The 14794-nt window shown below is 32.1% G+C and overlaps 1 protein-coding gene across 1 annotated transcript; it reads right to left on the bottom strand.

The window, feature by feature from the left end:
• Window positions 1-1525: 1525 nt before the first annotated feature.
• LOC149426602 (uncharacterized) lies at window positions 1526-8287 on the bottom strand. The gene is made up of 4 exons (XM_089637659.1): window positions 8051-8287; window positions 7584-7702; window positions 2446-2702; window positions 1526-1738 (listed from the first exon to the last, which is right to left on the bottom strand). Exons 1-4 carry the CDS (start codon window positions 8213-8215, stop codon window positions 1635-1637), a joined length of 645 nt encoding a protein of 214 aa, XP_089493785.1. The 5' UTR covers window positions 8216-8287; the 3' UTR covers window positions 1526-1634.
• Between the last annotated feature and the right edge of the window lie 6507 nt (window positions 8288-14794).

The raw sequence follows: 14794 nt of genomic DNA, 5'->3' as shown, positions 1-14794 counted from the left end.
GCTCGGGGTTATGAACAGGGCCGTCTCAAGCTGCGAAGAGGCCCCCTTTAAAAGCCGTAAACCTACGGAAACCACATATTTTTCTATAATTTTATTGAAGGGGTTCGTGCAAGACAGTGATATGCCATCGAATCGTGATATCCGAGCATATTTAAAAGTTTAAATTAACTTTAACTCCCTTTACACACGAGTTTTAGACGCTTGTAAAGGTAAACATGTTAATTTTTATTTGAAATATGTTCTTACTATGTAAATTTAAATAATTATACTGTATTTTATAGAATAAATAAAAATATATAAAAAAAATCTAACTTGAAAAATATTCAATATACGGCCATTATCATTTTGAATTGCGCATTGCATAATTTACTTATGAAATATTCTTTTGTATTTGGAAAGGTTAAATGAGTGTAGATTACCTGCATACATATTTAATTAATTACTAAATATTAACATTTTTCCATGGTATCCGCAATTGGGGTAGGTATGTGATGTCGATGAAGTGAGTTGAATATGAATTAATGCATTTACAAACACAGGAAAAGCGTCGCTGGCGAAATTATTATTCCATGGTACCCCCAATTAGGGTACGTATGTGATGTGGGAGTGGAATTGTAAACCAATAAATGCTTTCAATTTCTGTTTTACGGAGAGTCGGTATCGCAACAATATTTAAACGAAAATCGTTTAGTATTTTCATGAACGGAAATATTTTAGTTTTGTTTGGTGGACAAATGCGTCGGATTCCCACCCTCGCAAGCTCCAACCACTGCCAGCTATGTCTTACCTTCATTGCACAAGCTACGTTAAATAAAATGAAATATTTTTGTGTCCTCAATTGAATGTGCATAATTTTCAAAGCATCCCCAAAGATGAAATATTTTGCCTTAAAACGAACTTATTTCCTGTTTGGGCCATGTTTGTGGAGTTAATGTTAAAAAAGTAAAATCCCTGGCCGTGCCTGGCCGGGGCCGCCACTCCAAGGTTAAAACCCTAGACCGGGGCCTCTCGGGCCTAGACCGGCACTGACCGAAACGGTGCGTTACGTCTGTATCTGGCACTAAACTTGTGACATTATTAAAAAAATCAACCCGTAGAAATCTAAGTTTTAAAAAATAACCGATATATGGTTTTGGTGCCAGTTATAAACGGATTTTTTCTTTAATTTTTTTGATCACCAATTTGTCTAAGGGGGTGTGAGAATAACTACCCACCGACGGAAATAAAGCTCTACGTATTTTCATATAGATACTTAAGTGTAGGTGTGTATGTACCTGCTACGAACAGTTACGTAGGAACCATTTTTTGAATTTTATTCGGATGTGAATTACACAACACGTAAAAAGATTTTTTTGTAAAACCAAGCCTTTTTGTTTTTTCAGTGCTTATCCACGTTCAACGTTCAACGTGTAACTTACGCAAATCACGTATAGATTAGTCATGGGATTAAAAATCATTAGGATATTTTCTATCAATCAAAATCAGCACATGTCCACTTGAATCTTTATTAAATAATTAGATCATAAGCTGTTCCACACTTCAGAGTACAGTTATAGTCGATCAATCAAATATTGTATTCCCATTTTAAGATATCGAAACAATATCATATTAATGAATGTCTGTGATTTCTAGAATTATTCAGCCAGAATGGAAATGTCTGAACAAGTCCGGAACGTCTCTTGGGTGCTTCCACAGCCGACCTGTCCCTCGCCGTTTCCGCACTCTCCCCAGGAATTGCCTGGAATGAAAACAAGTTTTTGAATTTCAAATAAAAATACGGTGGAAAAAAATATCTGAAAGATAATTATTGTTAATCCTGCATTTTAAATATGACGTTTAATAATTAGGTCCCAATGGTAGAGTGATTCCTAGTTGTGATCGTTATCTTTTTTTTTATATTTTCTGTGTCTTTTACTGTTTCATCTGTCGTTATTATCTTGTTCTTCAATGATACATAAAACTTTGATTTAAGTAAGTGGAACCCGGTTATAACAAGAGCGCTTATAGCAAGCTCACGGCTGTAACGTAAACATTTTGTAATATTTTTGTTGACCTTGGCACAGTCACCTGGAGTACTTACAATACCCCACCTCGGATCTATCAAACAGATTTGGAAGGTCAAAATATTTTTTTTGGCCATCTCTCGCATTTTCACATTATTTTCGATTAAACATAAGTTCAGTAACCACATCGTGATGATGCATTATTTCAAAACTATGTAAAAATCAAGGACAACTATGCGACTTTATTATCAAATAATTTAAAAAAATTCACCTCTTGTCCTATAAATTCACTATTTGCGGTCCCTCCCATACTATAACAATCATATTATCTCAAAACCCAAGGATGTTGGGCTCGGGGCCGACAAAGGCTGTACGTTGATGATTTAAAAGGTATAATATTTATAACTAATTAAATTTATAATGTAAATATGTGACTTCTTACCTGTGGTCCAAGTCCACTGAAGGATGCAGTGTTCGCAGGATAGATCACTGGGAAGCTGCAGCAGGATGTCGAAATATCCGGTTCTCTCGTCAATGGTGAAACTGGTCTCTCCGGTGACTTGCTTTAGGAGGATATCCTCGAAGCACTCCTCGCTCTCCTTTCCGAACTTGTCCAAACTACACAGATTGAAAGCGAAGGATCCCATGTGGTTGGCAGTCACCAACACCTTAACGTCCATCACACTTCCTGGAACGTATCTAAAAAAAATTATAAATATTATTTTATTTTATTCATTTTTAGTGGAAAGGGCTGCAGAAGGTTTATCTGCGACAATTTGCCTGACTTCGAATCTTGATTGCTTGTCCCGAAGCCTACCATAACTGTTTTTTTTTTTCATTCGAGTCCAAATGTCAATTCAGATGAACGTTCATTTAGTTCCTCCTGATCGCATATAAAAAGAAAAATCATTTAAAAAGTTTACTTATACACGGTGTCCGGAAACTCGTAGTACAAACGGGAAACTGGTGTACCTACATCACATGGGTATCGGAAATCCCATAGAAATCCTTTTTTCCCTTTATTTTTTCCCAATAATATTTTTTTTACACGTAAGTAAAAATAGAAGTTAAGGTAATGCTGTAGTGAAAAATGAAACATGATGGTTTGCAAAGAATTTATATGAACAGTGTTTCAACATCTAAATCACACAGCCATAATTTAATATAATTTGCATAGTATGATATTTTATTAGCCTTTATTTTGGTAGAATGTTGTGTTTGCATTAATTTGGTATTGATTTTAGGGATGTAAAATACATTATTAGTCCTTTTGCTTATTCTATTTTAATTTTTTTCGAAATTATTTTTGATTTTAAATACATATTTCATGGTTTACAGGATAAATAATTTGCGAATATTAAATATTTGTCTTTCTTTGTATAATAAGTCAGTCGAGAATGTTCTATTTCTATTATACATAACTTAAATAATGTACTTTTGAGTTCTTTATAGAGGCTTAATAAATGCATCAAGCGCACCAACCCTTCTTAAAATGCCGTAAATTATTGCAGATTGCACAAGAGAAATATAGATCATTTTCAATTTGTCAATATTGAGTACTCTCTTAAGTCTCTAAAATAGGTTCGTAAAATATCTTAATTTTGAGATGGTTTTATTTATTTTCGATTTTCAATTTAAATTTGTGTCAATAGTAACACCAACATATTTAATATTTTCAACTTTGGCGAGTTCTTTGCACAGTGAACATGTTACATGATTGTAGCTTGTATTGTGGATCTTAAATACCACTGTTAAAAAACATAGAATGATTGATCCAGACAAAATATTTAATACGTTCGACGTACTAGAAATAAGCTAAATATTCATAAAATACCAACAAATACAAACTAATATTAATAGACCAGTTAGACACTCAGGCGGTACACACAAGATTCGTACAAAGATACCATGAATATCAGGTAATAAAAGCATTCAACAATCTTTCACTCGATACAAAAAATTAGGGAAACAAAAAACACTATTACAAGGTAATACTACAAACATTTTATAACGTAAAATAATAAAACATTCTCGTATATACGTAAACCACAATACACACTTCATTATATACAACCGTAACTCATAATATTTACCTTTTTTTTAATTACCGCCTTTATTATTTTTATTAAAAAAAAATTTTTTTTCATCTCTTTTTTATTTAACTTTTTTTTAAATATTTTTTTATTTATATTATTTTATTCAATTGTAAAATGGTGGCCTCATTACAGGCAAAGCACCCAATATGGTTCACATTATTAAATAATGTATGAAAATACTGAATTTTACTGTTTCAATAATAAATAAATATAAACAGATAATCCAAAAAACTCCTATTATGGATTTGAGCATTTTTTTCATATTTTTAGCGGCAACTGCTACTAAAGGGTTAAAAAAAAACTTTTGGAGCCAGAACTACACCACATTAAACAGCTGATATTAACCCCCTAAAGACCGTTTTTTTCGAATTTGACCTAAAAAATTCCAACTTCGGGCTCGATTTACTCGAAAACGAAAGGTAAAATCAAAAAGTTAAAATTAAGCAGTTTCTTGCTTTTACTACGAGTTTCCGGACATCGTGTATAGATAATGTTATTATAATCAGTAAGTTATCGAAGGACCAAGAATATATATTTTGAGTTCTATACAATAATCGTTATTAATAGAACGGTTGACAATAATTTCAACCACAATATTTTTGAATGACAAATACTGAATATTATAGTTCTATTTTTAAATGTCGCATTCGTCGATCAAATACATTATGTGCAAGAGGATTAAGATAACTGACACACTCGTAAAATAATTAAGCACTTCAATTTATTATTTGACGATGCAAATAATGTCAAATGCAATCGAATTTCTTTAAAGGTTATCTATAATCTTATTACAATAGCCATAAAAAAATAATAATCACTATTACAATAGCCATATATAATAATAATCATTATTGAGGGAATTTACATGTTGCATATTATATTTATCGCGCGATTAAACAAAATCCCTTTACAAAATTGCATGTGAAAACATAATGTAGTGTTCCAAACATCAAAAAATTAAATATTTTTATCATGAAATAAATCCCCGGAAATGTACAGGTACAGTAATCCGAGGTAATGAGTGTCCGGGGTAAATTGCGCTTACTGCGGGGGTCCTTCGACATAATAGTACGTTTAATGTAGTTTTTAGGTAAAAATATTCAAATATTCAACAGTTGTGACGTGACGTACTAGATAATATACGCCAATTATACGTTAAAACACTACTAAACTACATTTTTGACCAAAAAAACTTAGGTGACGGCCACTCAAAATAAGCACATGGTTTTGTCGTATAAACTATAATCAGATAATAGATAGGTACTTTCTATAATCTTATTACAATAGCCATAAAAAAATAATAATCACTATTACAATAGCCATATATAATAATAATCATTATTGAGGGAATTTACATGTTGCATATTATATTTATCGCGCGATTAAACAAAATCCCTTTACAAAATTGCATGTGAAAACATAATGTAGTGTTCCAAACATCAAAAAATTAAATATTTTTATCATGAAATAAATCCCCGGAAATGTACAGGTACAGTAATCCGAGGTAATGAGTGTCCGGGGTAAATTGCGCTTACTGCGGGGGTCCTTCGACATAATAGTACGTTTAATGTAGTTTTTAGGTTAAAATATTCAAATATTCAACAGTTGTGACGTGACGTACTAGATAATATACGCCAATTATACGTTAAAACACTACTAAACTACATTTTTGACCAAAAAAACAAATTTCAACACACACAAAATATCACTAACAGACCAGTTAGACAAGCGTACAAAGAAAACATAAAAATACCGTCGGTAAATACAAGCTTTGGACAAAGACACTATCAATACAATGCTATAAAAGCATTCAAAAGTCTACCACTTGAAAATAAAATTGAGGAAAACAAAAATAAATTCAGACACAAAATTACAAAATGGATTAAAGAACAAAAAAAGACAAAATTTCATAACATTTAATAATAAAACCCACACGTAACACACAAAATCAATATAAAACACACATCACTCACAAACACACAACATATAATACAAATGTACCGATTTTAACTTTATTTCTTTTTATTTAAATTTTATTTTACTTTAATTTTAAACCTATATTTTTATTTTAAATTTATCTTAATCTTATGTTTTTTGTCTTTTTCACCAACATCATATATATTTTCTATGTATAATTTTTGTATTATAAAATTGAGGCCTCAGCACGGGTAGGCCACCCAGTGAGGCCAAGATTACTGGAATTTACTATGAAATGTAAAATATTGTACAAAATAAAAAAAAGTTGAATTGTTTGTATGGGAATATAAATATTCTTCTATAGAAAAATATTTTTGATTGCGAAAATAAATATTGTTATTTCGAAAAAAAAATTGTAACTTCTACCATCATGTACAATCACCTCTTTAGCTCACTTTACCACCGGACACCCTGTATAATTTATTATAACAAATGTACAAATTCAAGGTGGGTGTACTGTTCACCGGAAATGAGTATTTAAATAATAGATAAGTACATACGTGAAATTTATATCCATAGTTCTTAGAATTATTTTCATTCTTAGATTTAAGTAAAATTTATAATATACATAGTTCTGAGAGTTATTTTCATTCTCAGTGATGTTAAGATTAGATTTAGGTAAAATTTATATACACAGTTCTGAGAGTTATTTTCATTCTCATTTTTTGTAGGTACCTAAATTACTGTACTGTTTCACTTTATTATCATTATTTTTTTTTAATTTGTAAAGATCATTATTAAATATTTATGTTGTTATACTTTATAATATTCATCTACACAATTTATATCACTGCTCATTCATACATTTCGATCTTTCCATTGAATCATCGTTCTATTTACTTTCTTTAATTTTAAAACACATGTTTAACCTTATGCATAGAATAAGGTTAAACATGTGTTTTAAAATTAAAGCAAGTAAAACACATGTTTAACCTTATTCTATGAATAAGGTCAAACATGTGTTTTAAAATTAAACCTTATTCATAGAGTTACATTCTTTTATATTATTGTCCAATGAGTTAAATATCTTTCAGGTTCATGTATTGTTTTTCAACGCTCTCTGTACGTACTTATTTTTATTTTTTCGGAACTATTAATCCATCTTTGTTTGTGAATCTAGTATTTTAAATGTTCCGATTTCTCTTTGTGCTGCTGGTTAAATATTATATGTCATATAATTATAATTTATTTTGTTCCACCGTATAGCTTTAACAGGTAAAATGTTCAAGTTTGTTTGTTGATTTAGGAACTAGAAAATCTTTCTTGTGCTTAACATTTCTGTAACACTGAATGAAGTCAATAATTCTTCTAATAATATGGCAACAGTAGCGTGACTTCTCGCCATGGTCTACAACCAAAGTTATTTTTAGTTAATAAGTTATTAGTCGGTATAAAACTACAAACTTTAAACTTGTTTAAGGCACGCGCATGCCACTTGCTACCATTGTAAAAAGGGTAAGTAGTACTCGTAAGTAGGTACCTAGTTAATAAAAAGGGGTTGGCTTACTTCCTGACGATGATTCCTTCACCGAATGGGGTGGCTCCGAGTTCGTAGGTCCTGGGGGTGGCATCAGCATAATTGTCTCCGCACAATCCGCACTTTCCACCGTTTTGGCCGAATTGAACCTGAAACAACGAAAAGAAGAACAATGACTAACTAAAATTGATTCATGAAATATTATTCACTACCACATGACGTCCGCTATAATTTTGTAAACATGTTAAACAATCAGGTGCGTATCGCTTTAATGTTATCAATAGATATCATTTATGGGATCATTAATATTGAAAATCATAAAATTTCGAAAAAACATGAATTATTGCTATTTAGAAACAATGACGATCTTATATCGAAGACAAAAGAATGTTCCTTTTAACCAGGATTGGCAAATCAAGAAATATTTAAGCAATAACACTAATGTAAGGCTCACTCCGATTTAATGTCCTTATTTTGTAATAATATGTTGAACTTACACTCATTCCTCCGCAAAACAAACCATTATCGTCGTAGTTGGCTGGTGCTTCCCAGTCTTCCCTCCACCTGGAAGCTCTGTTGGGAGGGTCCACCACCATGCCATGGCCATTGGCACTGTAGATGGCACAAGCCAGAACCGTGGTACAAATCAAAAGTTTAAACATGTCAGGCTTTTCTTAGGTAAATTTCCCGGCCTCTTGCTCTAAATTTGACTAATTGAATACGCTCGTCTTGGGTGGCAGTACGCGCTTTTATATTATTTGCAATTTCTTGATAGGATTTACCTTATCTTCATCATATCTTTATTTACTTAGATACTAGATATCACTTGGTTAATTCATTAAAATATCCGAACACCTATTAACCTATTATCTATTAGCCTATTGTGTAATTTCATCACGGTACGCATTATCATATCATTATATTGTTTAGCCAGTCTGACATTATAATAATCAATCATTTTGAAATACGCGAACCTATGGAATGTTTACTAATTTAAAAAAATTTAATTGCAAGGTCAGTTATAATTTTTTTGTTATAATGTGGTGCTATTTTTGTTTGATCGAAACAAATTCATCGAACAGCTTTTCTGTAGAAGTATTGGCTGTTTCTAATTCAAGCTTTTTCACTAGAATTTTTTGTCTCGTGGTAGATAATATGTTGATATAATTATTTTCTTTTTCACCTATTTTCTATGCTGGGATTTTATAATTCTTATTACCTATTCATGTTTCAGAAACAAACAAACTGGCCGAAATTGGTAACATTATTTTCATGTCCTACGTGCAATTGTAAATATTTGAAAGCGTTCTTTTACTTTTTTTCATTCAGGAGTTTTATTTATAATTTCTTCTAAACTTCTTACCTACTTTTTCATTGAAATTTATTAATATTTTTTTACAAAAAAGTGTACTTAAATTATATTACATAATCCACTTAGGTGACGGCCACTCAAAATAAGCACATGGTTTTGTCGTATAAACTATAATCAGATAATAGATAGGTACTTTCTGAACTGAATGAATAATTTTGGTTTTAGTGTCAACGGAGATAAGTATCTAATACAATAATTATTTCTTAGTTTATAGCATGATAATACATCTGAAGATACCTCATAACTCATAAGCCCACTTCTAGTTTTACCGTATCTTTCTGTGGGAAAACTGATTTGAAGAATATGGGAAACTTCTAAGTATTTTTTTTAGCACTTTTTAAGACATTAATTTGTATGTTTCCCCCGTCGCACAGTGGGCTGAAATTCGCCTTTCATAGACATAGAGACTTGAATTTTCAAGGGTATTTTTTGGCTAGAAATGGATTCTGCTGATCATTACTGTGCTATAAAATTTCGTATGAAGCAATTGCGTGTACAAATGAAGGAGTTATCATTTTTTTAAGAAAAATTTGTATGGCACTGACATTAAAAATGAGGCTAACTCTCAATGTATCCTTACACACAGATATACTACTATTTATTTGTATTCTATTTACATACTTCGTATTGTGGCCCAACTTGCGTTTTTTTTTTAAATCCTCAAGTTGAAAAAAAAACTTTTTTATGTTGATGATTCATTTGAATGCTTAAGGGGGCCGACAGACGTAGCTATAAAAGATCAAAAGTTATTTGGCTTGGCGTATTTCGGCATATCGCTCGCCATACATTTCAATTGGAAATGTACGGCGAGCGATATGCCGAAATACGCCAAGCCAAATATCTTTTGATCTTTTATAGCTACGTCTGTCGGCACCATAAATGCTTTACATATGAGTAAAGCATACACATTGCTTTGTCTAGTTTACAATATTTTATTGACACTATAAACCAAAACAGTCTAAGAAATAACAAAAGTTTTTTTACCAATGTGACGATATTTCAACTATTCATAGTAGGTATTTAGAACTTTTAATTGTATTGGATTGTATGATTAAAACAACTACAACTGTTTTTTTTGCATGGATATTTTTTCCTTTTTTTACATTATATTATTTGTTTTAGCGAAATTGAAAAATACTTTTGGCAACTTCAAACTCTATAATTGTTGATGAATAATAATAAAAAAAAACGCTCTTATTAATGATGGAAATAAGACATAATCATAGTCAAACCGACAACTGACCACCGAAATCATGATTATATTAAATATGGTTATTTATGGTGTACTTTAAGTTTCTAAATAGGGGTTCAATTTTATTATCTATGTTCAGTTTTGGTTTACTATGAATATAATACAGGGTTTTCCAATAAGAGGTGTTATTTTGATATTCAATCGTAAAAGATCAATGGTTTCGTTGCTTGTGTGGCACGTAGCGCCGTCTTGTTGAAAGTAAACTTTGTCCAGATCAATACCATCCAATTCCGGCCATTAATTATCACCATAAAAAATCATTAATCATCTCTCGATAGCGCAATCCATTCATTGTTACTGTTGCTCTAGCCTCATTTTCGAAAAAGTAAGGTCCAATGACTCTGCTGGACCATAATCCGCACCAAACAATCACATGTTGAGGATAGAGAGGCTTTTCAACAATAACTCTTGAGTTTTCCGAGCCCCAGATGCGACAATTTTGCTTGTTGACGAAGCCACCGAGGTGGAAATGGGCCTCATCACCCAAGATGATTTGAATTTGATTCACTCAAGTGAATTTTAATAATTTCAATGCGTTGTTGAAGCGTGTATCGTTCCATTTTTATTAATGGCGTAGTTTTTACTTGTCAAATGTCAAAAAATGACAGCTTCAAAAGTAACATCTACTGAAATAGCGGGCTATTCAAAATAACACCTCTTATTGGAAAATCCTGTATATAATATAATGTTTTGAAACGAAAACCTAAAAACCTTTCAAAACATAAGAACGGGACCAATCAATAACACGGAAAAATGGAACTGAGTTCGGCAGTTATAGAATTTTTAGCAAAAACAATAGTGACGAGATGCCAACTGTTAATAGCGGTTAACGTTAATAATTAAAAACGTCCCGATTTTGGCATACAAAATCCAGTATTGAGTTTAAAATCACAAAATGTATTATCATATCTTAAGTCTCGCGGAATCATTTAATGCGGGCCTCCCCACCCATGAAAACGCGTCCATCAACTGCCTCGCACAGTACGATGAAAATATAATAACTACTTATAAAAACCCCAAACAAATCCTCCGTAAACCTTAAATCCCCCCATATTGCAGACATGTTACCTTGCAAAAATATTTTCCAAAAACAACCAAAATTAAATTAAAATTATCCTACAACCAATTTTAAAATCATGATGAAAGAGAAAGGGGCCTTTTTGGCCCGGAGCTCTGTATGCCAATATTTCATAAGTCATAAGACTCATAAGTCATAAGACAAAATGTATTCGCCATGACATTTATCATGGCAGACTGATGATCAGACTCGACACGCCGTAGATTTGGTGCGTTTTGGTCGGCATTCAAAAATTAAAACTTAAAAAATATATTCATACGGTTGTACAAGGAATAAGGTCAATAATGAGTTTTTTAAATGAACTGGAGTTCCTTATTACGCGACGATATAATTCTCTAGACTCTAGACGTTACCCAGCTACAGCAAAACTACTTAGTTCCTCATCTATCAGACGGTATCGGTACAGCCAGGGAAGGTCTTTTGAAGTGTCACAAAAAAATAAAGAAGTATCTTACTTTACAAACTCTTATATCGTTTTAAAAAGAACCTCGCTTATGTAATGGTGTAGCCACTGGATGAATAAAAATAATTTAATTTAATATTAATTTTATTTTTCTTAAATTTTATTTTACTTTTTTTTAAGTTTTATTTTATTTTGTTTGTTGTTTTGGTAGAATAAAACCAACAAAACATAAATATAACATATATTGATACTCATAGTTAGTCGCATTTATGTTTGGGCATTTGGGGGGTAAAAGAGTTGTTGACGAATCATATTTTAAATTTTCAATACCATCGGTGTGCACAAATACATTCAAACATTTCCTCTTTTGCATCTACCTTCTTACTTTTACACCCTTTGTTTGGTTTCATTCATTACAACATTAGCGTATTAGTTTAATTGCAATAAGAATGTATGTTTCATTCATTCTCCCAGGAAAATCACATAATGTTTTGTCATAAGTTTCATTGAATAATATTTATTATTATATTCAGTAGAAAATAATATATGGCAGTTTGTTTTACTTGGCTTCTTTCGGGTGCCTATTTACGGCCTCCGTTTCAACATCCAAAATTTTCAACACTAATTTAATTTCATAACGCAATTCCTTATATATATGTAAGTTTAATTTGTTTAGTTTAGTTTGTTTAGTTTAGTTTATTTATTATATTATATTATTTATTTATTATATTGTTTAGTTTATTTGTTTAGTTTAGTTTGTTTAAGTTCGTTTGTTCATCTCCCAGAGTTCTTCACCGATTGCTTTTAAATTTGGACACAAAGTTGCATTCGAATATGCGTGTGTTTTTATATACCTATATGCTATAGATGTCACCTGTGACAGGTAAAAACATTTTTTTTAAACTACGCCATTTGTTGGACGTTTTACGCGCTATTGTTTCTTTATCTATCTGCACAGACAGACTGAGCCACAGCAATGTGTGGCGGGCAGCTAGTATTATAATAATGAAGCACATCGTACATATATATTTAGTACATCAATTTCAATATATAAGCATACCCTATTGAAGTTTTTTTGTGGAATATTTTAATAAAGGTATTTAATTTGACTAACACATAATAATTTTGTCAACTGAAACAGAAAAAAATATTTTGGATTTTTTATGTTTTGTTTTTCATGCTGTGTAGATCAAGTTCAGTGATATTTTGACTTTCTTTTTATTTCCCTGCAATTGTTTTAAATAGTCGTTTCCTGCACTATTTTCGTGTATAATTTCGTAAATATTTTTTTATATATATGTATGTAAAAGCCTTAATAGGTGTGAAATAAATAAATTAATAAAATAAATAAAGATATAATATCAGCGTTACGTGTGTTCAAGTCTACATTTCGATTTTTTTTATGCAATGGATATTGAAACAAACATTCTTTCACAATTGCTGAATGGTCGGTACATTTCCTCCAGGGGTGGCTAAGAGGAATTTGAAATCCATTTTAGAACATGTAATAACTAATAACATAACATTTATATAGCGCAGTTTTGTGTTGTTATTTTGATGAGTTATCCGTTCACCATTACAACAATTGTTTAGGATACTCTCTGAAAAATTGTTTTTTATTGGTTTGCGCTTCGACTTACAAAATGTTCGTTTGTGAGTATAAAAATTCATCTTTCACTCCCTCCGCCCACGCCACATAGGCGTCTTCTCATTGACTAAAATACATCAATGCGTCTTCCCCATTTTTTTACATTTGCTCCTCACAGGAAGCCCTGAACAAAAAAATTGGCTCAGGGCCTATGTCATCTTTGGGAATGCTGTAGACGGTCTTTTTAGGTAAAGGAAGGTGAGAAAGTTCTGGGAACGAAAAAGGTATCAGGAGTGATGGACGTATGAATCCATCCCTCCCACTGCGGTGCAAGGCGATATGGGTCGAGAGAGAAACCGGCTGGAGAGGTTAAAAGGTCTCCCTCAACCAGTCTCTCCCAATCCGACCTGCCACGCAGTATGTGGGCCAACGCATCCGCCGCCAAGACCTAGACAAACTTAACCCCATGAACACGGTCACCGCTGCTAAGTCACCAAACGTAGCGAATCACTTTGGGTGACCTATGGCAGGGGTGTTGGCTATCCAATAAATTGTACCCATACCCGCCTCCCAAATTGACATATACACACTCAAAACACCCTATTAAATTAAATTGGAAAGAGAGTTTTAAGTTAAGTTTTTTTGGATACCATGGAAAAAATTTCGCCTGCGGTGCTTTTTCCGTATGTTCAGTGTAATAATTCAAATTTCACTCCCTAAACAATAAAACAATACTAACATACCTCAGTTTAAGAAAATACTACGGGTTTGTTGGAATACTGACTCTCCGAAAAATAAAAATCGAAAGCATTTATTGATTTGGGCTTCGGCCTAGAATTTTTTTCCATTTTTTTGTGAATGAGACAACTAATATTTCACTCCCCTCACCCAAACCACATACCTACCCCAATTGGGGATATGATGGAAAAAACTTCGCCTGCGGTTTTTCGTGTCTTTGTGAGAGTTATAACTATAACTAATTTTCCACTTCCTTCGAACTCGCCACTTACTCCATTTGGGGATGCCATAGTTCCACAGGCTCCAAGGTTATTGAGGAATTAGGATTAACGTGCGGTGTTACCAAAATGATTTTCGAATGAAAATGCGGTATTTCCAAATATTTTAATATATACCCAAATTGTGTAATATACAATTCAAAAAAATTGAGCGATAATTAAAAAAAATGTAATTACGATAAACTTTTAAATGGTAATATATCTCCAAATCACGATAAGGTGGCATAGCACTCACTATCTTTTGCACGAACCCCTTCAATAAAATTTTGGAAAAAAATGTGGATTATTGTTTTCCTACAGGTTTACGACTTTCAAAAGGGGACCCCAAACTCCCAACCCAAGTGAACCGCCTGGTACACTCCAGCTTGCATATATATACATATTTATAGTTTATTCTGACTTATTCCTCGCTCCTTGCATTTAAGCTCTATACAACTGTATATGTGTGTCAAGTAACTGGCCTATAATTAGATAATAACATAAATTGAATAGGACTTTCACGGAACCCGAAAATTAACGTTGAAATTTGATG

The sequence above is a fragment of the Hesperophylax consimilis genome, chromosome 1 (genome assembly GCF_061612785.1).
Source record: "Hesperophylax consimilis isolate HC1 chromosome 1, BYU_Hcon_1.0, whole genome shotgun sequence".
Taxonomy (NCBI): Eukaryota; Metazoa; Arthropoda; class Insecta; order Trichoptera; family Limnephilidae; genus Hesperophylax; species Hesperophylax consimilis.
This window is presented reverse-complemented; position numbering and strand designations above follow the sequence as displayed.